General features: G+C 40.2%; 2 protein-coding genes across 4 annotated transcripts in view; one reads left to right on the top strand and one right to left on the bottom strand.

Annotated features, from left to right (window-relative positions):
- The window catches only part of NEK6 (NIMA related kinase 6), a 128,534-nt gene extending 106,365 nt beyond the window's left edge, over positions 1-22,169 (top strand). For all 3 annotated transcript variants that reach the window (XM_074211606.1, XM_074211604.1, XM_074211605.1), the window contains exons 8-10: positions 3,316-3,410; positions 16,392-16,505; positions 20,585-22,169. In XM_074211606.1, the coding sequence (XP_074067707.1) occupies positions 3,316-3,410; positions 16,392-16,505; positions 20,585-20,695 (320 nt within the window). In that variant the 3' untranslated portion in view covers positions 20,696-22,169. The remainder of the gene's footprint in view (positions 1-3,315; positions 3,411-16,391; positions 16,506-20,584) is intronic.
- Positions 22,170-22,869: 700 nt separating this feature from the next.
- PSMB7 (proteasome 20S subunit beta 7) overlaps positions 22,870-24,584 on the bottom strand; it is a 106,585-nt gene continuing 104,870 nt past the window's right edge. The window contains exon 8 of the mRNA XM_074211607.1: positions 22,870-23,087. Within this exon, the coding sequence (XP_074067708.1) occupies positions 22,976-23,087 (112 nt within the window). The 3' untranslated portion in view covers positions 22,870-22,975. The remainder of the gene's footprint in view (positions 23,088-24,584) is intronic.

The raw sequence follows: 24,584 nt of genomic DNA, 5'->3' as shown, positions 1-24,584 counted from the left end.
AGCACTCTCAGAAAAGCCCCTTAGTTAGGGGTCCTGAATAAATAACAAAATATATTCTTCCCTGTTTTATTTTTTATTCTCAAAAAAAGTTGAAGAACTCAAAAAAAAAAAAAACCTTAGGTAAAAGCTTTGCCTTTTTCACACACAAAACCACAAGTATTTCAAAACATTTCGAAGTTTGTTTTGACAGGAATGGAATGTCTCAGGAATGAAGGGATGCTTTAATCAGCTCCCCCTTTGAGGTCCCTGTTTTGCTCTGATATTTCTCTGTTTGAAACTCAGATTTCTCTGTAAAGATACAAGAAAGGTCAGAATTTGTTAGGTCCTCTTTCATATTCAGAGCTCTGACCCCCACTGTGAAAAAGAAAAGTGAGAGATTGGGAAGCCATGTTTGGGCGCTGGATTAGAGATTTGCTGGAAGGTGCTGTTGAAACAGAAACAATAAAAGATTCCCTTATCAAATTGTCTATTTTAAGATCAGTCAGTAGTAACTCCTGAGTTTTGTTGGCTTGGGTTCAGTCAGACTCTCTTTATTGAATTCCCTCAGGTGACTGGACTAGCTCATGTCTAAGATTTCTCCCAGCACTAACATTCTCTGATCTACCATTCAACACTCACAGGTTCCTTCCATCCCTAACCTTCTTTGTTTTCTAGTCCCTTCTGGTTTTGACATTCTGTGTTCTATGTTCTGTAGTCTCACATGCTATATTCTCAGGGCTCTTCTAGATCTAACATTCTGTTTTCCAGTCCCTTCTGATTTTGACAGCCCATGTTTTCTGTTCTGTATCCTAATATGCTATATTCTTGGGACCCAGCCAACTCTAATATCCTATGATTTCAACATAACTCTAATGAGATATGCTCATTATTTACATCAAGCATTACATGTGACTGTACTGCAGCTGGACAATCTTAGAGCAAAACTACAAAAATCAAGAATGAGACCATTCTCAGAAAATTATCATCATTTTTAATACTAGGAAGTCCTCAGACAGGAATTGAAATAGCTTATATATATGTAGTGTTTTTAGGGTTACAAGTTGCTTTACAGCTATTACCTCCTTTGAACCTGAATAATCTTGCAAATTTTATAGAGTAGGAGTGTCTAGAAAATGTATATTACATTCCTTTTAACTGTAAAGTAGTATATAAAGGTAAATTATTGCTAGGAAGTTTTTCCTTAGCTCTGACATAATATCCTGTATCTCTCCAGTGCATTTATTTATTGTGCAGTTATCTGGTTGTGTGTTTTAATTCTGTTATTAAAATGTTGACTCATATTATGAGGTCAGCGGTTTATATCCTATCTGAACTCTGTATCATTCCTAGTGATGAATCTTAGGGCTTAGGGCTTTTGGGCTCCCAGCCAATAGGAACTTAATACATATTTGTTGAATTGAATTGTATTGAAATGAATACATTTCATTTAATAAATGAGGAAACTGAGTCCCAGAGAGAGAAAGTGACCTTGCCAGGGGCTTCCTGGGTACTAAGTTGTGGACTTAGGTTTTGAACCCAGGATTGAAGATTTTAGATTCAGCCTGCTTCTGAAGTGATATTACTGGAGGGTCAGAGAAGCAGGGAAGGGTGCTAAAACTCCTTGGATCTGGTAATGACAGTGTCTGGTGCATAGCCACTACTGAAATAAAGAAGCCATTAGGTTGAGAACAGAAATACCAACAAAGGAACATTCTCCTAATTTACTGGCCATTGATGGACAAGTTCCCATGACTGTACTGCTTCCTTCTTTCCCATCATACCTGTGGTGTGCTCTGCTCTCTCACAGCATCTCTGCACACTAATGAAACCCGTCTGGAATAGATGGGGGAATTTGTAGCATCGGATGCTGGTTCTTCTCACTTGTAGTGTATGGAGCACAAAGCAACCAAGATGATGTTGATGTCCCAGGATGAGTCTCTGACCTCATTCACACTTGTAACTGTGGCTCAGAGTTGCATGTGGCAAAGGATAAACTTAGGCTGGGAAAAACCCCTTTCCTTCAGATAATGAATCACCCTCTGAGCCTTCTCTGCTACTGACTTGATGAGTCTTTGTCTCATTAATTGTCTCATCTGTATACAAGCAGAAATTCACACAAATGAAGTATTTCCTAAAAATTCGCTATAAAAATTTATAAATCTTAAGTATTTAAAGGGATGCATATTATGGAAAAGAATGGTGTAGCAAATCCTTTCATAAAATGTCCTCCCTGATTTACAAATCCTCATTTGGGTGGTCACAGAGTAAGTTAAAGGCAGGTACTTTATCTTATATAAACTGTACCTTTTCTCAAGTGTAAAGCAAAAATACTCTATACATAGTAGGCACTTAATGAATGCCTGCAGAAATCACACACACACACACACACACACACACATACATATACACACACATGGTTTTGTGGAAGGGGTTGGTATATATATATGCATATATATTAAAAATATGATATATTCTACAATACATACATACTAAAAATAATCAGTCTTTATATATACACATATATGCTATAATAGTATACTGGGAGGAAAGCTAGAGTGTGGTGCTAGTTTGGAGTAGATAAATGTATATATAATTATATCTGTACATGTATGTGTATAAACACACACATTTGTAGGGAGAGGAATTTAGAAAGGTGAAGTTTTGCCCAAAAGAACCGTAGAGTGAAAGGAAAGAAGATAGGAGGGAAGGTAAGGAGCAAGGAAGGGAAGGGGGGGAGGAGAGAAATAAAGAAGATTCATTTCTATGTGATTCATTTTTCTGAAGTAGATTGACAATGCAGGCATGCCCATACTTTCTGCAAGTTTTACATTTTCTTCTCTCTCTCTGCATCTCCAACCCACCTTCCAGTTTATTTAAAGATCTGATAGGGTACTTTGGCTATAACAAAAAACTCTCAGACTGATGGGGAAAACAAACAGCATTTGATGTGTATTGTCCATTGGAAAAGCTATCTTTTAATAACTTCCTTCAGCAAGGAAGAGAGGGAAATACAATTGTAAAATGTTAGGGCAAAAGGGGATCTTAGAACATAGTAAGACCTAGAAGTAACCTTAGAACAACAATTATTTTAACACTGAATGTTTGAAAAAAGAGTTAATTACTAGGGAGAACCTTGGAATTTGTCAAGTTCAATTTACTGAGGTGAAGAAACTGAGGTGAGAAAGATGATTTTATATACCCAATCTAAGATGAGAATGCCTTCTGTTTTCCAGTCTAAAGTTTTATCTACTATACTGCTACCTTTCCAGGTTTTGATGACTTTTTCTTCTTTAGCCAAAAAAAAAGAGTGAATATCTTTTCCTTGCTTCATTTCAGTTGGAACACCTTACTACATGTCTCCAGAGAGAATTCATGAAAATGGCTATAACTTTAAGTCTGATATCTGGTCTTTGGGGTGTTTATTGTATGAGGTAAGAAATTTTAATGATTTAAATTTATGTTGTGGGGGGGAGAGTATTTAAGGTAAATGTATCAAAGTTAAGGCATGGGACAAAAACAACTATTGTCCCCCCCAAAAAAAACCCAAACTAATATAGGAATATTCAAGCTCTAACCATGTGTCAAGAATCAACTTTGTTCTTTATTATCTATATGACTTTAGGTAATGACTTAATCTCTTTTTCTCATCTATAAAGTGAGAAAATTGGACTAGATGCTTTTTAAAGGTCCTTCTTAGCTGGAAGATCTCAATTCGGGACCATAGAATATAGAAAATAGGAAAGAGCATGTACTTATGCAGAACATAATAACCAAGATAATTTGTATGAAATGGAAAGATGAAGGAAAGCAGTTGGAAATAAGACTGGAGAGGTAGAGTAGAGGGCTTTGAATGCCAGTTTTAAGCATTTTATACTTAGCTGTACTATAGGTAGCTCAATGAGCTGAATGTTCTCATTTGATTAAGGAAATCAAGGCATGGAATAAGAAGGTTGCTTTCCCTGGGACATGGAGCCTTTTGCTTTCATAGGAATAAAGAACCACTGATTTCTTTTTTTGCTAGTATAATTACATGAATAGAGCTATTTAACAAGATTAATCAGGCAGGTATTAGGATGGAGTAGAAGGGGAAAGATCAAAGGCAGGAAGACTGATTTTACTTGTTGCAAAAGTCTAGATAGAGATAAGCAAAAGGTTGAACTAGGAGATTGCCTTTGGGACAAGGGAGATATTGCAGAGGTAGATTTATAGGACTGGGAAGCTGATTAAATATTTGAAATAAAAGAGCCAAAAGAGTCAAAGATAATTCTGACATTTTGAGCTTGGGTGACTAGTGAATAGTGATATCATTAGTATATAGAGAGAAGGATGGGTGACAATTGTGAGGCAGGATAATGAATTATGAACTTGCTTTGGTCACATTTGAGGCACCTATCTAGCATCTAGATATGGATATCCAGGAAGTAATTTGAGTTGCATGTCTAGAGCTTAGAAGAGAGAACACAAGTAAAGCTACAGATTTGAGAAACATGCAACAAACTGGTAGTCGAAGCTTTGATTTCCTTCTACTCTTGATATGCTCTTGATAAAGCTGCAGTGTGGCAGATCTGGAATTAGATTTAGGGTAAAATTTCCAAACATTGAGAAGGGTCCCCAAATGGAATGAATTTTCTATTGAGATTCAGAGTTTTCCATCACAAGAGAACTTCCAAAAAAGGTTGAATGGGTGCTTATCAGAAATCTTATGGAGGTATATGCAGGATTTCCAATCGAATAAAAGTTGTAAGAAAAGGACCTGTGAAGTCCCTTCCAAATCTCAAATTTTGTGAAAATGACCTGCATTTAGGGAGAAGGAAGAGGATCCAGCTAATAAGACATCACCATCATAATTATAGCTAATGTTCATATACACTTTTAGTTTGCAAAGCACTTTATATAATTTATTTCATTTATTCCTCACAACCTATGAGGTGGATACCATTATTATCCCCATTTTATCGATAAGGAAACTGAGTCTAAAAACGATTCAAATTGTGGATCACACAAATAATAAACATTTGAGACAGGATTTGAACACATGTCTTCCTGACTCTGAGTCTAACACACTGCTGAAGAGAAGTTGGGATTAGGAGAACCAGAGGAAAGTGAAGTCATAGAGACCTGAGCTGGAAGAACAAAGTTGTAGAGTTCCATGAAAGGGACTCTTAAACTAGGAGGCACTTAGAGAGACTGGTCCCAGGTCAACAGACATGGACATCATGAAGCTTCTCAGTCTCAGTCAGACCTGTCAGATTTTGGGTTCCCCAGATATAGTCTTTGAGGGTCCAGGGTTTTCTTTATACCATGATGAGGCTCATTTGTGGATATACAATATCTATATTTCCATGGACCCATGGCCTCTTGAGGTTACTTCCTTTATTGCTTTTGATTTATAACCATTCTTACCTTCTTATCCTTGATAATTCTCCTCCATAAATCCTCCACAGGGAATCCTTCACATGTTCTGAGTAGAATGGAGTACATGAAGTAAATCTATACTTAGATATATTCCATACATCTATGTATTATATAATATATGTGTATATTTAAGGATTTCAAAAATTGGAAGGGATGTTAAAAATAATAATGTTTTTCAGTCATTTTAGTCATGTTCAACTCTTTGTGATCTCATTTCGGGTTTTCTTGGCAAAGATATGGCAGTGGTTTGCCACATCCTCTCTTTAAGGAAACTGAGGGAAACAGGATTAAGTGATTTGCCCAGGGTCCCACAGCCAGTAAGTGTCAGAAGTCAGATTTTAATTTGAGAAGATAAGTCTTCCTTTCTTTAGGCTTGGCACATTATACACTGACCCACCTAATGATAATTATAGCTGATTCTATGTATGTATGTATGTGTGTGTGTGTGTGTGTGTGTGTGTGTGTGTATTTATAATACTTTTAAGTTTATTATGTACTCTCCTTAGTGTTGAACTCTAATAAAAACAGGGCCACATATTAACTTCAAATTTACATTATGTTGTATTATCTTTTTGTTTATTTTGTTACACATTTCTCAATTACATTTTAATCTGATTCTGACTACACTGGAGAGTTTTGCAGGCCCTGCTTTGATATCTCTGCTCAAAATATTATCTCATTGGCTTTCATTTGTTTTCAGAACATACAGTATAGAATGTCAACTGGAACCACTTTTTGAACACAAAATAAAAACAAAATGTTAGAGCTATTAGGGCCCTTACAAGTTAAAACAAATCAAGTCCAAAAGCATTTATTAAATGTTTACGATGTTGCCAGGTAATTTGCTAAGTGCTGGAGATATAGAGAAAGGCAAAAAAAGACCCAGTCTCTATCTTCATGGGTCTTACATTCTAATAATTAGGTCACATATAAACAAAGGAGAAGATATATACAGAAAACATGGGAGACACTCTGGAATGGGAAGGTATTAGTAGTTGGGGTGAGGGGAGAGGGAACAATGCAGAAAAGGCCTCCTGAGTAGGTGGGGAAATGAGTTGAGACTGGAAGGTAATCAGGGAAGGTAAGAAGGTACCTAGGAGGTTGCCTAGTCCAGGTGTGGGACAGCTAGGACAAAGGCAGAGAAAGAGGAGATGGCAGCCCATGTTGGAGAAATTGCCTATGGGTCATTTGCAAGGTCATAAAGAGCTTCACTGTTTAGAAAAGACTGTAAAAGCTGGAGGGCACCATTGAATGTCATCTAGTCCAGTTTCAGGTTTAAAAAAATTTTTTTTATTTTATTTAAGGCAATGGAGTTAAGTAACTTGCCCAAGGTCACACAGCCAGGCAATTATTAAGTGTCTGAGGCTGGATTTGAACCCAGGTCCTCCTGACTCCAGGACTGGTGCTCTATCCACTGCACCACCTAGCTGCCCCCAGTTTTAGTTTTATAAAAAGAGAGAGTTGAGCCTGAGATGTGGAAGTCTTGCTCAAAGCCACACAGGGAGGGCATCTTCCCATTCCAAACTGCCCCTCAAGTCTGAGGACCCAAACCTCTTCTCCATTGAATCTCTGATCAACTCTCACATCTCTCAAGGCACAGGTTGCCTGGCCTCCTTGGTTTTAATACTAATAAGACTGATGGGGTTGCCCCCCCCCCCCACCAGACCCTGATTACACAAACCAGCTCTTTGTCCTTCTTGGCTCATGTGACTCCCATTTATCAGATTCCACTTTGAAAGTGAAGATAGCATTGGATTTTCACTCACCCAGTTCTTCCTTTCCAATCATCAACTGAGGTAACTAAATGTTTGCTTAACAAGCTAATGTCTCATCTAGTGTATTACCAGTCATGAGACCCCTCAGTTCGATAGGGGTTGATTTATTTGTTTGGAGCATAGGAGGGAGGACCTGCTGCTGTGGTTTGCAAGTAAGGAGGGAACTATTGGTCCTAGAAGTCAATGAAGTAGATCAATACAATCCTGCTAGAGGGATTAAACAGCCTTTGGGAATATCTGAGAGCTGAACAATCCTTTACCTTATTCAAAAGAGAATTTAACACAGCCTCAACTGGGAGCAAAATCTGTCCAGGGACCCTAATCTGCCTATAGCATAAAAATGAGGAAAATTGGATCATTTCATGAAATAGAAAGAATACTGTCTTGGAATAAGGAAGGTCTGAGTTTGAATTCCAGGTCTACAAAGACAATGCAAAAATTTGAGCCAGAGGTCCTGGATTCCAGGACATTACCTAAGTGACTATGGACAAGTCACTTCATCTCTATAGTTTTCAATTTCCTTGACTGTAAAATGAGGCATTTGAACCATAGTTCCCTCCTATGACTTGTTCAGTGTGTGATTATGGACACCATATCACTTCATCCCTATCCATTAAATAGAGGCAGTCACACCTTTACCAGCATCTTCACAGTGTTGTAAGGAGAATATCTGGGAAAGCTTGAGGCATTCTAGAAATGGTAGCTGCTCTTCTAACCAACCCCTCTGCCCCCTCTATTTATTTATTTCCTCCATGCCTATCAAAGCTTATTTTATGAAAGAGAAGAATCTGGCTATGGCAGCACCCCCACCCTTGGAGTATTGTGGTCATTTCTAGATTTCACATTTCCAGGGTGGGACATGAACAAACTTGTCTGGGAAGGGACTTAAAACTATTGAAGTGCAATGATCATAGAAAAAAAAAACTAAGACTTAGGAAGTGACCATCTATTTGTCTTAAGTACTGACAAAGTCTTTGGAAGAAGAATTGTACATGGGTTGGTCAGCCCAAAAGAGCAATAAGTGGAATGTCAAGGAAGTCAATTTTGCTCATTCTTATTTAAGACAAACTTCCTAATAATTCCTAAAAATTCCTAATAACTTAGGAATATTATTCCTAAAGATAGTTATATTAATAATTAAAACAATGCTATTTAATTAGCATTGTTCTAGGCACTCTATGCCCTTTTACTACAAATGTCATGTCATTTGAGCTTCACAGTGACATTGAGAGGTAAGTACTAATACTATTGCCTATTTTTACAGTTGAGGAAATTGAGGCAAGTAGAGGTCAAGTGACTTGTCCAAGACCACAGAACTAGTATCTGAGGATTTCCTGATTTCAAGATCAGTGCTCCACCTAATGTTAACACTTTCTTCTAACATCCCAAACCAGAAAAGCTGGGTCTGGAGTTCCAGACACAGAATGTTAAAATCTCAGCGGTGGAAAGAGACCTGGAAATAATGTTATTTAAGAGGAACCCTCTCTACAATATCCTCAACATCTTTGAAGACTTTTAGTCTGGTTGACTGGGTCACTAATTAAGTCATCATAACATTACATAATAGTAGTTAGGCAGCCCAGTGGAGAGAGAGCCAGGCATTGAATCAGCAAGTGTTCAAATCCCATCTCAGACACTCTTGTGACTCTGGGCAAGTCATTTAACACATATTTGCCTCAATTCCCCCATCTAATAATGGCACCTAACTCTCAGGGTTATTGTGAGGATCAAATGAGATAATATTTATAAAGCAGTTATCACATGTCTGGCACATAGTAAAACTATATAAATGTTAGCCATATATAAATATTAGCTGTAACTATCACTTCTCTATTCCTGGAAATTATGACCCTCTTAATGTAGTCCAATACCACTTTAACTTTTCTGGCTAACACTGCTGAACTCATATTGAACTTGCAGTCCTCTAACACCTCCATATATTTTTTAAAAACAACTCTAATCACAATTCTCTATGTCCAAAGAAGTTGATTTCTTATGTACCCAGTTGTAAGACTTGACAAACCCCTACTGAATTCCATCTTACTAAGTTCATCCCAGTTCTCTAGCTTATTAGGAAACAGAATGGTGTTCCAGTTCTACTTCATTTACAAATCTAATGAGCATATCACCTAAGTTTTTATCCATCTTATTGATAAAAATCTTTAACAGCATAGGACTAAGCACAGATCCCTGGGGGACTTCACTGAGCATCTGCCATGTTGACATGGAATCATTCATAATCACTCATGCCCTATGGACCCTTGAATCTTTCAGAGAACATCGTGGTCTGCTCTTTATTTTAAGAAGACTGGCAGCCAAAGAAGCAGACCCAAGTATGGGAGCCCAGGTCTCCATGGTTCTGAAACCAATGTCTTTTCTGCTGTACTTTCCCCTAGACAGTGTCCCTCTTTTTTTGAGTCACCTATCACCTTTATGTCCGAGAGAGAGAGAGAGAGAGAGAGAGAGAGAGAGAGAGAGAGAGAGAGAGAAGGACAGCTGGAGACAAGAAGACTTATTTTCATGAATTCAAAGCCAACCTCAGACACTTCCTAGCTGTGTGACCCTGGCCAAGTCATGTTACCTTGTTTGCCTCAGTTTCCTCACCTCTAAGATGAGATGGAAAGGGAACTGGCAACTCACTCCAGCATCTTTGCCAAGAAAAGTCTAAATGGCTTCACAAAGACCCCAATTCATGACTGAACGACTTTGCGGGGCAGGGGTGGACGACTTTAGAACAAGGATGAAGAATGCGAGACCTGCAAGGGTGACTTTAGAAGAAAGGCTGTCGGAACATTGGACCTTGACCATGAGAGATGAGAGGATCCTTCTCATCATCATCAAGAATGCTAAAACGTGAACCACTAATAGGCTTTAGAGCTGCCGGAGGTCCTAGAAATCCTCCTGCTCAGCCCTTCCTTTTAAAGATGAGGAAACTCAGGGCCCCACCAGAAGGCGGGGGTTTGCCCCATGGACGAGAAGCCTGGGGTCTTTCCTTTCCTAGTGCCACCGCAGGAGTCGACCCTGATGGTGGGGAAGGAAGGAAGGAGGCAAAAGGGTAGGAAATGTGGCCTAGCTGGCTTGGAGGGTAAGAAGACTTGAATAACTTGTTTTTTAGGGGAGAAGTGAGCAGGGCCAAGCGCCGCGGGGGACGCGTGTAAATGGGGCAGGAAGGGAGCGGGTGAGGCCGAGGCGCCTCGGACCTTTGTCCCCAATTTGGCCATGAGGCCGCCCCTCCCGAGCCGGCCCGCTGGCGGCCCCCGCCGGGCGCCCGGGAGGAGCTGGTGCTTTATTGTCATTATCCGGGGCGCCCCGCGGAGGCTCCCAGCGGGCAGCCCCGGCGCCTCCGAATTTATGTATTCACACGGAGGCTCCCAGCCGGGGCCGCCAAGCCCGCCACAGGCAGCCCGGGGCCGAGGCCGAACCGGGGCGGCAGGGAAGCGGGCCGGGCCGGGGCTGTCCGCGGGGCGGGGCGGGGCCGGGCCGGGGCTGTCCGCGGGGCGGGGCGGGGCGGGGCCGGGCCGGGGCTGTCCGCCGGGCCCAGGGCATCTGCAGCTCAGCATCGGCTTCAAATCCGAAGGAATGCGGAATGGGGGGGCGCTTCCGAACCCCCGGGCTGCAGCGAGGAGGGGGCTCGTGAACTTGTGGAAGCGGGATTTATGGTTTCCGTCTAGTGGGCACCTGCTCAGGGCAAAGCAAACCCGCCAAGCGCCGATGATCTTTCTAGAGTGTTTTGGGTTGGGGGTAGGGTCCCCAAGCTGGGGGAAAGCTTGACAGAGGGCCGGGAGGAATAGTTAGCAAATAGCTTCTTTTTGAAAGTAATTACTCTCTCCACTTTAGCTATTTTTAGTTTTTTTGTTTTGCAAGGCAGTGGGGTTAAGTTGGCTTGCGCAAGGTCACACAGCTAGGTCATTACTAAGTGTCTGGGGCGGATTTGAATTCAGGTCCTCCTGACTCCAGGGCCGATGTTCTATCCACTGTACCACCTAGGGCCCCCCCCCCCCCCACTTTAGCTCTTGTCTGTATACGCATGATCAATTTTAAAATTTATTTTTCACATTCAATGGGGAATATAGGACGGTTTGCTAGATTTAGACCACGGACATAGGAGACTGAAAAAGGTTTGAGAAGGCCCTGCTTTTGGATTTCACAGAACACTGTTCCTCATAATAATGCTTTAAGGTAAGGATTGTTCCGGTATGATCCAGCTGGCAGTGTGATGAGGGAAGCAGCTGATCTAGAAGGCAGTGAGGGAGCTCCGTGGATAGATAGGGTAGAGGCAGGAAGTCCTGAGTTTAAATTTGCCCTCAGACACTTCCTAGCTGGGTGACCCTGGGTAAGTTACTTAATTCTATTTGTTTCTTCATTTTAAAAATGAGAGTGATAATAGCACGGATTCTCCCAAGTTGTGAGGATCTAATACCCAGCACATTTAAACGTGAGCATTTAATATTGTTGTTCTCCTCATCATTAGAATGAGAACACTGATGTTTGAATCTGGCCTCGGCCCCTCCGCTTCTCTTAGTTTCCTTATCTGCAAAATGAGGGAGTTAGGCTCAGAAAGAGGAAGTGACCCTCCCACGAAGTCTATCTTAATTGGAATTTGAACTCAAATATTCTAATTCCAGCCCCAGGGTTCTTTCTAACTGCAGCCCGTACTGTAGTTTCAAGCTATGGGACACAAGCACTGCTGTTTGCCTTGACTGGCAAAGCTGACTCCTTGGTTGGGGGCTCAATAGAATAAGAGACTTGAGTCTGGAAGAGGGGTGGAGATAATGGCCCAAATACAGATTCTAGGTAAAGTGACATTTAAGCCAGGTGGAGGGGCTCAGGAGGAAGGAAACAAAGGTGGTCTGAATCTGAGGTAGTTTGACAGAGGGTGTATGAAACAGACTCAGAGACTCATCTGTACAATCGGGATTCTACATTTTCGGCTGCTCAACACACAGGATTGTTGGAAGAGACATCCTTTGCCAATGATAAAATAATTTTTAGAAATAATGCTTTAGGCATTGCAAAGCCCTTTCTTCACAACTGTTTTGAAAGAGGCATAGTGTTTTTATTCTCAGGTTACAGATGAGGAGACTGAGGTTCCAAGAGGTTAACTTGTCCAGTTAGCCCAGCCAGCTAAGTGGGGAAGCCAAGATTCAAATCTGGGTTTCTCACAGCTCCAAAGTCAGCATTCCTTCTACTCCACCGCTGCTGAGCATTTGCTCTTGCCAGGTCACAGTCGGGCACAGGGAGGTGATTCCTAAAGCCTCATATAACAGTTTTCACTGCTGCTTCCTCCTCTGAACAGTAATAACTGGCACATAAGAGAATTCAGCTTAATCCTTTTTCTTTCTTGCTCAAGTGATATATTCAAATGACTTAGATTGACTCCTCTGGTCTCCCAGCTGCTCTCTGCCAGGGCAACAGATGTACTCTTGTAGCTGTCCAATTAACCCATGCACCTTTGGTTACCATTTTGATTATTTGAATTGTATCCCCTGAGTGTTGCCACTTTGCAGAATGCCAGAAGCTCTTCTATTGTGTCTGATCCCTGTCCCTGCACAGAACACATATCCTATCACTTCTAGAGCCATGAAAAGTTCAACAAATATTTATTAAGCATGTAATGACAATCATCATGGTCAAGGTTGAAAATCAGCCTAGTTCCTGCCCTCAGGGAGGGTCTCCCACTGGTGAGTGGAGAAGAGGACATTTATACAGGGAACTCTGATAGAAATTAGAAAATTATTTAAGTACCTGAGAAAGGTCAAACAGTGGCTCAAGAGTTCTGAGTAAGGAATGGTCTCCCCTACTTAAGGGGAACAAGAAGGCATCATGGAAGAAGTGGTATAACTGTCCCTTGAAGGAAGGAAGGAGAGGAGTCAGGAGGTAGCAGGGACCAGCAAGGCTGGTTGGGCCAGCAGTTGGGCATCCAACCTGGCTGGCAGTGCCAATAGCCATGGAGCTAGTGACTAGAACTCCTGGTGTCCTGACTCCCCAAGGCTTCCTCACTAGGGACACATAGTCTGGATATCCAGCTCTGCCACTCTTGAACCCTTGTGTCCTTCAACAATTCCTTGGGCAACATGTCTCAGATCCTATACTGTGCAAGGGGACACAGTAGAGGGGCTGGATTACTATTTTTTAAAAACAACCCACAGACAAAAAAAATCACTGCTCTGCTGGAAGCTAGCTGTGTGTTTCTGCAACAAGACGGTGTTCTTTGGACAGTCTCCCCGGTGCATGATAATGAGCGAAGGCCTAACAATTATCAAATGGTTCCCTTATTAAAACCAGAGTGTAGCATATCCCCCTCAGCCCAGGCTAATGGGAAGAGCTTGGTGATTTGATGCAGCTTGCAAAAAAATGGTTTGAAAACGGGCCTCCAAACGGAGGAGGTATCAGGCACAATTAGCCAACGGTGCTTCATTAGGATGAGGCATTGCCCCATTGTTTGGCACTGGAGGTAACAGTGAGCGAGAGTGACAAGAAACACTTGAATCCCATTACGGATTAATAAGCAGATGGGGCACAGCCCAGGCCGCATGCTGGGCCGGCGTGCCACTCGCTTTGCCTAGCCTCTCCATAGTTTCCTGCTCTCCCTTTGAAGACAAACCTGATTAGTGCTGTTCGTTCCTTCGTATGTAAATGGTGGGCTGGGGTGGGGATGGTTCCTGGGCAGCAGTTGTAAAGGTGCCAGGCTCTGGCTGCTTTCTGACGTTGTAGGAAAATCCTGGAGGGCCTAGTCTGGCTTATTTAGGACAGAGTTTGGGGATTAGGGAGGGAGGCCCAGCACAAAACAAGACTCTCTAAATGTTATATTTTCATAGAATTTTAGAGGTAGAAGGAGCCTTAAAATATACAGTTGTTAGAGCTACAATAGAACAAAGTTAGTTCTCTAAAATGAACCAGTGGTAGGTGAGGTACCTGTCCCCAAGGAGATCAGTCATTTAAAAGAGAAAAAAAAAAAGGTCCTATAAAAACCAAAATATTTATAGTAGCACTTTTTATGGTACCAAAGAACTGGGAACAAAAGTGATCAAACAAACTTCAGTATTTAAATGTAATGGAACATTACTGTCCTGTAAGAAATGATGAGTTTAGGGGCAGCTAGGTGGCATAGTGGATAAAGCACCGGCCCTGAAGTCTGGAGTACCCGGGTTCAAATCTGGTCTCAGACACTTAGTAATTACCTAGCTGTGTGGCCTTGGGCAAGCCACTTAACCCAGTTTGCCTTGCAAAAACCTAAAAAAAGAAAAGAAAAAAATGATTTTGACCATCAAAGAGAGGAAGATACAGGAACCAGGATGCAAAATGAAGGAAACAGAACAAGGAAAATTTTTTATGACTACAGCAATGTAATGGTAAAACACCAACAAAATCATTGAAACTAAAGGAATTTTGTGAAATGATAACAAAGAAGAGAAAGTAGAATCTAACTTCTTTCCTTCTTTGCAGAAAGGAAGCATTATGGATGTGGAATATGGTATAGCAAGGGAGATTTGGTTGATGTGTTAGTTTTTCTATATTATTTTTCTTCTTTACTAGAGGTGTTTTGCTGAGAGGTAAAATTAGGGAGAATATAGTTATACACATAGTTATGTATATATATATATATGTACATGAATATATTTTTATATATAAACACTTGTATGTATATATGTGGAAATAAGCAATGTAAAAACATAAAAATTGGGGGGAAATCTGGTCTGATCACATCTTACTAATGTACAAATTGAGGCACTAAAGTCAGCATATAAATGTGCAGTTTTTTATTTTGCATTTGCAAAATGTTTCCCTCACAACCCTGTGAAGTAGGTAGCATAAGTAATGCTATCACTATTTTACAGATGAGGAAACTGAGACCTAAAGCAACTTCTGCCATTACTTCCTAACAGAAAGGAAAATTGATTTGTGCTACTCTCAGAAAGATTTGAAGACCTAGGTTCAGGTCTCAGCTCTGCCATTATTGTCCTTTCTGAGTTTTGGTTTTCTCATCTGTCAAATGGTAATATTTGCATTTTTTCCCCCTCAGAGGGCTAAGAGATATTTTGTTGTGAATGGCTGCTGCTATTATCCTTTCATAGGGGATAGATGTGATCCAGACTTTCCTTGTGAAACCAGGCAGGATATGAAGCTGAGAGGCCCCTGTGTAATTTGGATTATCCACTTGTGTCTCAGCCCTTCTCCATTGTTGTACTCTCTTGAAGAGCCTCTTCTTGGGGAGCCAGGGGACAATCCTAGTTTCCCCCAAGTAAGTGGTGCTAATTCTTCCAGCCAGGGAGCAAATGACCCTTTCTCTGGTCCCATGCAATCACAGACCATAGGGCTCCCACTGTGATAATTTCTATGATAGATGGATACTCATTCTCCTTTTCCTAGGTATACTTTATACATCTGGGTATTTCTAGGTCTTGCTGAAGAAATGTCCTTCCCTCCCACTCAGCTTCCACCTCCAATCCCACTGATCTTAGAAAGTCAGATGTCTCAGTGGGATTCCACAGAACTGAATGGGTGGTTTTTAATATAATCTATTTAAGAAGTTTTTTCTTTCTTTCTTTTCTACTTCTAATTTTTTTTTTGTGTGAAAACCAGAAAAACAAATAGGAACTATTTCTCTTATTAGGCTGCCTGATAGGGAAGGAAGATGGCAGAAGAGGAGAAATAACAGTAACTGATTATCCTCCAATGAAATCTTTCTGGTGCCTCCTCCTGCCATGAGAGTGACCCAGGATTCTTGTACATTCTGCAAGTGGAGCAGAAGCTCTGGCAGGCCCTCTCATGCATGAAAGGTTTTGACCTTGTGCCAGATGACAGAGCCATAACTGTTGTCTGGGAACCAGCTTAGCTAAGTATGGGGGAGATTGTCACTTAGTTGGCCACAAGATAATAAATGTGTTTTGGCCCAATGACTTAAAAAAATTTTGGAAAGCATTACTTTTACCAGAGAGATAATAGATCTTTGGTGTATTGAATAACAATTTCTGTAGCACTTTAAGGTTTACAAAGCACTTTACTCTCAAAGAAGGCAGGTGGAAAAAACATTTTTATCCCCATTTTACAGACAAGGAAACATGAGACTCAAGAGTTTGTGACTTGCCCAGGAAGTGGGGTGGGGGTAGTGTCCTCTTGATAGGGCCAGTTGGTGGCCAAATATCACAGTCACTTGTTAGAATCTAGTAGCAGCTTTGTGCAGCTGCTAGACTGAAAATTCATTTTGTTTCCTCCCTGCAGATGGCGGCTCTTCAAAGTCCCTTCTATGGAGATAAAATGAATCTTTTTTCTCTTTGTCAGAAGATAGAGCAGTGTGACTACCCTCCTCTTCCTGGGGAACATTACTCTGAGAAGGTGAGTTAAAACTGGGACTAGCTGGAGTAACCAGGGCATCTTTCTATTAATCGTTTTAGAGACCATGGCAGGTGCCATCTTTATGGCCACAACTGGCAACAGTACCACTGCCTTCAGGTACAAAAGGTGCTTAATACTATCTCACGCCCCCCCCACCCCCACCAGGGACCAATGAAATCCTAATTAATTTTTCAAAGAACTGCTTACACAAAATCATGTAATATTATGCCCAGAAAGAACCTTAAGAGATTTTAATTCAACTCATTTTAGGTAAAGAACTTGGGCTTAAGGGGACTTGTTCAAGGTCAATGCCTGGCTGAGCTGGGACTCAAGCTTTGGACCTTTTAACTTCAACACTTTAACTTCAATTTCTGTCTCCCTTTTGTCTTGGGGACTTTGCTAGAAATGTCCATGTGTGTGTGGGTGGTTGGCCACACTTGGTAACATAGCAAATACTTGAGGATGTACCTGCTGGCAGTCAGAATTAGTGTAAGCTGACAGATGTGTTTCCTGTCTGTACAATTACTGTCTGCTTGCCTCCCTCTGGCTATGCTAAAGAGTATGTGTAGTGCACTGATGTAGTCCAGGGTGAGCAGAATGGTTTCCAAGATTGGGTCCCAGAGAAGGACTCCAGATGGCGTTAGATGCTATTAACAGAACACTGGAGAAGGCAAGAGACCTCTTACTCTCTCGGCCTGCTGTTTGCTATTCCTAGCAACTGGGTTCCTTTCTTCCCTTCTTTTTATAAATTGAATAAATATAATCCCCTTTTGTCTTTAGCTTCATGGTTTTTTATCATCAAAAGCAGATAAATGGCCCCCTTTGTAAGGCAGGGCCTTTCTAGTGATGTGATAAGAGATGAAAAATAGCCAGGTAAAGGAGAGTCTATATGACTCCTGTGAATGAGATCTACACCTAGGAGCAACCTAGCATGCTTTGAAGGTCACACAGTAAAGTCCTTCCCCAAGAAGGAAATAATCCTTGCTAGAGAACACATGCTCCATCATAGCAAAGCCATTAAGCCAAAGACTCAAGGATGCATAAGACATATATTTTTTCTCTCTTGAAGTTGCTGGTGAGAATAATTTTGATGTTCTACTGTTCTGAATTCTTAAGAGATATGGTAAACATCTTTTTATGTGCTCATTGACATTTAGGCGCTGGGTTTTATTTGAATGTTTTAGTTCAATATTTCCCAAATTAAAATTTTGGGGATGGAAATATCTTGATGGAACCCACCATTTCTAGTCAAGATAACCTAGGAGTAAATTACACGTGTGTATGCGTACTTGTGAATATATACTTATAAGGTTGTGTGTGTGCACATATACAACCACAAAATTAAATCAATTTTATATTGAAAAACTATTGTGCACAAAATAGTTGAGATTCAAAATTTCTTATTTCCCTTATTCAGAATTGAAAATCATTTAGGTCAGTCTTATTTTAGAGATCAGAAAAAACCCCAGTGTTTCAGTAATTTGCCCAAGGTTGTATAGCTATAAGGCAGTAGGGTCAGGCTTCAAATCTCTACTTCATTAGTATTCTTTCCCCTAGATCATGTTGCTTCATTAATGTTTTTGAGGAGAAAATATCACTGGCATTGCTCTTTTCTTAGCAAGATTATTCACACTGGGAATATTAATTTAGAATGAGGGTCTGGGTTTGAATTTACTTGTTAAAACTTGTATGCAGTCAGGTAGTAAGTAGAATAACAGAATGAACTTTCTCTGAGAGTATCACAGCAAACAGTCTTCTTCTCTATGAGAAGTTTTAGTTCCCCAAATCAAAGATGTTGTTAGTTAAATACTATTACCACCATTTCAGTTGGGAATCTTGCTGTGTGTCACCTGGAATGAGGTTCTTACCTGCAAGAAGTATTTTTTCCTGTTGTTTCACAGAAGTCAGAGAAAATGTGACCAACTCAAGTTTTTTGGTTTCTAGCAACTAGAAATACAAATTGACTTAACACCATGTGTATGCATAAGTGAAACAGTGTAGTACATTGATAAACTCTAACTTGATGACAGTTTTTCTTGGTTATTCAAATTTGCCACTCCAGAGTAGATGGAGCAGATTCTACAATTAAGATTACACTAATAGTATAAGGTTTAGAAAATTTTAAGAGCTGAAATCTGAGTCTTGGAGAATGTCAAAGCTGAAAAATATATTAGGATATAGGATGTTCATCTACAGTTGGGTGGTGACAAAATGAAATAGAAAGGGGATCAATAATAAAAGGCTGTATAACAATGTGCTACCTACATATTATTCTATTTTTACTTTGTTAAATATTTCCCAATTACATTTTAATCTGGTTCGAGCCCTATTTGGAAGTGTTATGGGGAGTTGCCAGTCACATGATTGACAACTCTGATCTAGGCTAACCCTCTTATTTACAGATAAAGAGAATGGGGCAAAGAAGGAAGCCAAGGCTTCCTTTATTGGCAGTTAAGAGCTAGAATCCATTTGAAAATGTGTTTCTATCCATCTTTACATGTAGCTAAGTTTCCAAAATGCTTCTTTATATTCATGGTCATGTACCTGAAAACCTCTAAAGATGTCACCTTCAGTGGTAAACTTCTGTTTGGCCTCTGGAGGCAGGTTAGGAATAATGGGTGGAAGTTACAAGGATGCTAACAATTTGGACTAGCAATTAAGAGGGAAAAACAACCTTCCCAAGTGTTTAAATTAGCAAAAGGTGACTTGAGCTACCTCAGGAGTTGTGGAAGAGGTTCCCCCTTCCCTGAGGTCTCTAAGTAGAGGATAGTCACCTGACAGACACATTGTAGTGGGGATTCCTTTAGGTATGAGTTGGATTAGATGGCTTCCAAGGTCAGTGACCCTGCAGACAAAACACATACAACGCAAGGCTATTTGCATCCTCCCTCTTGTCTTCTTGTTCCCCTAAACTGGTTCAGTATCTTTTATATATCCTTGAGATGAGCTTGTGAAATGCTGAGCCCACAGGACAATCAATGCATTCACCTGGTGTACTTCCTCCTCTTTGGCAACCCAAAAACTGTGTGCTGGGCATTGGTTATTTAAATGAGAAAACAGTGCAGTGAGCTTGGTGATGCAATTTAAGATGTGTGTTTTATAAGGTCATTATTTTAATTACCATTAAAATAATTGGCACTGTGGCTATCAGAAGAACATGAGAAGATCAGAGGCTCAAGGCTATTCCTCCCCCAGCCTTGGAGGTATGAGCAGCTTTTAGTCTGTGTAATTAAAAGCTCCCGTCTTTCATGTGTACAATAAAGGGGGCTGGGAGGTGGGCAGTCTGACTGTAACCCTTTTGCATTTTAATGCATTTATGATGATCAATAAGCTCTATCCTTGAGTTGTGTCCTCTAGTTTTAGCATCTTCATGATTGCCATTTTATATCGACGCTTCCAGGTTCCATGGTGTACCTTAACCAGTACTATAGCTTAGTGCTTCATTGCAATGTGAAGAGATTGTATGAGAAAATGTCAATGCTTTCCCCTCTAAAATATTAAACATTCCCTTGAAGTTCTTTGCTGAAACTTTATTCTTGTGTGCAAGGTTCTCAATGGCCTGCCAAATAAGATGGAAAAGTTTTTAAATCTATAGAGATCCAGCAATGGATTATACCTGCCACCTGGACCCCAATCTAATAAAAGCAGATGAGAAACCTTCTTTTGGTGATGAACCTAACCAGTAATGGAGATCTGCAAAGATGGGTAGAGTATTCCACACTAAGAAATTCATGAATCTTTGAAGTTAAAAATGAAATGTGGAAATATATAATTTGCCAAAATGTGTAGCCTTTTCTTCTGTATAAGAATGGGCTTATTTATAGTTTCTTCCTTTATCTTGGGGGGGAGGCTTTATAGATACAACCAGCATTTATGGGTTCTATTTCAAACCTCAAATTAGCTGGATTTAATTGTAATTCGATCTCAACCCAGAGAAGCTTTCCTTGTTCAGCAGCTGAGTAAAATAGGAACAGAGTGAAGGTCTTGGCTCAGACTTTTGGGATGTCAGTCTCTACCCTAATCACTTCAAAGGAAACTTCCTTCCACAGTAAGATACAGTTCTCTTTCTTCTCTTTCAGTTGCGGGAACTGGTCAGTATGTGCATATATCCAGATCCTGACCAGAGACCTGACATTGGCTATGTACACCAGTTAGCCAAACAGATGCATATCTGGAATGCCAGCACCTGAGTCCAAAAGAGATGCACACAACAAAGCCATCATCACTTAATCTTACTTGAATTTTCTTTCTCCAAAGAAGCTGACTAGTGGCCCATGAATGGAACAACAGAAAAGAGGCCCGGGTAGTTCTGCAGGTTTTTGGTCCTGGCTTTAAAGTGAAGAGGCAGTGCAACCTTGGAAGGGTGGGGTGGGGGTGGGAGTGGGAGATGAGGGGGGGAGCTCAGGACAGTTACCATTCCTCTTCAAAGAGCCCTTTCTTTAAACAGTTGTGCTTAATATAGGCTAGTTCTGTTAACAAGGGTGTCTCAGGGAAATTTCCAGTGAAGCACTCTTTGTATCTCAGTTGTAATGTGAAATGCCAAAAAATTATTCCTTCATTGAATTGTCTCGTCAGTGTTTATACAAATGTAAGATTTGCCATGGACTGGTAATTTGTATAACTGCTAATAACCCTCTTTTGCAAATGGTTAATAGTACATTTAATTAAGTCCTTCATATCCTTTTTAAATGATCAAACTCTGTGTTTGGTGTTCTCTGTTGCAAAGTGAAAATGTGGGAAGTTTAAAAAGTATTAGTTTGGTTTGGTAGTTTTGAAATTTTAAGGAAAAGTGGAGATTTTGCTAATATTTTTATCTGTTTATAACTCACTAAATAAGTAGGGAAGAGTTAGAATTATAGCATGTTAGAGCTGGAAGGGACCTAAAGGATTTTCTAATCCAACTATTCATGTTACAGAGAAGGAAACTAAGGCCTATATTGGGGTAGTGACTTGCTCAAGGTCACACTGCAAATGACATGGTCAAGCCAGGACTAAAATTCACATTTCCTGGCGCCTACACCAGGTGCTTCCTCTCTATCAGGAATTCAAGAAGCAAATTTTCATTTAAAATCATCTATTTTTCTCTAAAAAAGCCATTTGCTTGAATATAGCCAAGGTTTCCTTTCAATATTTTTGTTCCACCACTGTCAGCCTTAACAGGTTCAAACATATGTGTGGTTTTTACTCATAGACAAAGGCCAACCAATACTGTGGATGGCATCATTCAAGAGAAATGTCCGACTCGGTTGTATACAGAAATATTCTGCTTATCTTGTTTTCCCCACCAGGATTAGTCCAGGTCTAATTAACTGTGAAAATGAACTTATAAATGTGAACTCATGGTAAACTTAACCTTTTGAAGGATGTGGACGGAATGTGTTTTACACACAGACAACACTGTCATTCCTGGGAGTTGGTGATGCATCAATGGGTCAGAATGAAAAAGACTTCTGGTTGGTGGGATTCCTGCTTGTCTGTACAGCTATGGGGAGGCTCAAGCAGAATTTTGTGCTGTTTGGTACACTGCCTCAAACCCACCCTAATGTGTGAAATTATTTCTGTGGCCACAATGTAGGGTTTTGAGATTTTCTTCAAATGCAGTGTCTGCTTTGTTCTTAATATTTGTTCTCCATTACTGAAATAAAACTGGGGTAAGAAAGGTTACTTGTGTGTGTTTGAATAGAACTACCTCTATAATGTCATCTAATCTAATTTCCTCAACATTTGACAGAAGAAACAATTTTTTCCCCGAGACTTGCAGAACTGGAGATAGAGAATTCTGGAGCTTAAAAAGGCCTGAGATGTATTTGTCAGACACAAGACTATATACATATATACATACACATGGGCCTAAAAAATTTCAAAGCACTATCTCAAACTTGGGCAACTGCAAAGTTCTCCATTTGATTATTAACAGTAAACAAACACAGTGGTACAAAGGCTGCATATTCCTAGCCAAAATCAGTCTTCGGTGGATGTTTTTTAAATACTAATGATCAGGGAAGTGGGTTGACCACAGGAATTTGTGTTCAATTGATCTGGCTACCTATCAAAGGATAAAGGGACCGGCTATAAAATATTCAGGAATTTATTTTGAAAAAAAGTATTTAAGGGGGCAGTGGACAGAACACATGCCCTGGCGTCAGGAGGATCTGAATTCAAATCTTTTAATTGTAGCTTAGATACTTTCATAGGTACAGGACTTTGATAATTATCAGCCTCGGCTATAAAATGGAGATAATGCCTACCTGAAACAGGAAAAAAGAATTGAAAGCAGCAATTGTAATTTGAGAATATTCAGCATCCTGTAAAGCAATCAAAACAATTTTAAAAAACCCACCATAAATTGGCACATCTGCCTTAGTTACATAATTATCATTTGTTTATTAGTGATTTGTTTGTCTTATATAAGGTGATGGAGGGGCAACCCCCAAACCTTCTGATTCAAAGGAATTGATGAGCAAGCCCTTTTAGGAAGTGTCCATTGTCTGTACTGTTTCATCCAGGACTTCAATTTCTAGGGAAGTGACTTTCTCAGTAAGAATAGCAGTTGTCCCTTTCTCACACTTGTACCTGCCAAACCTATGAAGGACAAAAGAAAAAGGGGTAAAGGTGAGGCTTCAGTGAACTCAGAGCTGAAAAGAATGTTTGAACATAAAATATTAGAAAAAAGAATGTTAGAGCTAGAAGAGACCTTAGAACAGAAGTGTAAATTGGGTCTGAGAGATGCAGGGATTTTCCCCAAGATAATATATATATATAGTAAACTAGTTAACTAGCAGACCTGAGACTCAAATCCTTATTGAATTACCAGCCCACAGTGATCTTTCTAGTCTGCTGCCTTAACGTTTTCAGGTTAGAAATCGAAACTTCCCTGAGCTACTCTTTAAGTTGACAAGGCACACACTCACACAAAGCACTTGCAAGGCAGGGAGAGGTAGCTGAAACAATGGTTGAAAGTTATAAAGACACAGATTTCAGGTCAGTATCATCACTGTCAAAGAATGGAATGGGCCGCTCTGTGATAAACTGAGTTTTTGGCATTGCTGGAGGTATCAGATCTCACCATTCTGACTTGGGAAACAAGGCATTTTAGGAGCACTGTGCAGGCTGGAAGGTACATATTTGAACAGTTAATCCTCACACTGGGGCTGGGAATTAAGACACTGTCAAATGCCAATGCAAGCCCAACTGCTCCTCCCATCTGTCCCCAGTTGGGAGGTTCATTTCCATAAATATCCAAGCCTCATTTGGGCTCACAGAAAACTGTTGGCTGGAACAGGACATGCGCACCTCAAATATTATTTAAGCTCCTTCTAACTGAAGACTTGTACAGAGGAAGAGCGTTCTCTTTAGTAATCTCTAGGTCTCTGCTGGGACCAATCCATGCAATATCTAAAACCACAGTTTAGAAAGAATACAATCTACAAAAGAAGCTTTTTCAAAGATGTAAGCAAACACTACAACTGAATCACTTTGGTCTGATAGGCTGCCAAAAGCTAGTCTGTGTAAAACCTGAGGGTGGTCTAGAAACACATAATCTACAATTATTTTGAGAGAAAATCTATATATGAGGAAAATCTAGGCAATGTAAAAAGATATCAATTAAAAAACTATTAAAAAAAGTTATTCTTGACAGGTGAGACAGTGGGGCCAGATGATCAAGTTACAGAGTCAGTAATCATCAGAATTTGAACTCAGGGCTCTCTGATTCCCCTGGGCTTCACTGTGTGTTGCATTAGTGCAGATGAAATTACAATGGATTATTGTATTTCTTTGCAGCATGGTGTGTTAGAAAACAAATTCTTATACTTATTGTAAGAATTTAAGCAAGTCAAGTTTCTATGAGCCTTAGTTTCCTCACTTACAAAAAGGGGGTGGTGATAATACTTGTGGTTTGACACTCTACTAGATGTTTTAAGAAAGAGCACTTTAAATGTTTAATAACTATCATCATTTTCCTTTCAGAGAGGAAAAATGAGAAAGCTGGGTATGATTTCTCTCTAAACTTCCTCCCAGCTTTCAATTTTAAAAGATCAGCCCAAGTACCTAACTGACAAAGTGCTCTGTATGTGTTAG

This window comes from Macrotis lagotis, chromosome 1 (genome assembly GCF_037893015.1).
Source record: "Macrotis lagotis isolate mMagLag1 chromosome 1, bilby.v1.9.chrom.fasta, whole genome shotgun sequence".
Classification (NCBI taxonomy): Eukaryota; Metazoa; Chordata; class Mammalia; order Peramelemorphia; family Peramelidae; genus Macrotis; species Macrotis lagotis.
Note: the sequence above shows the minus strand (reverse complement) of the source record. Positions and strands in the feature narration are given on the sequence as shown.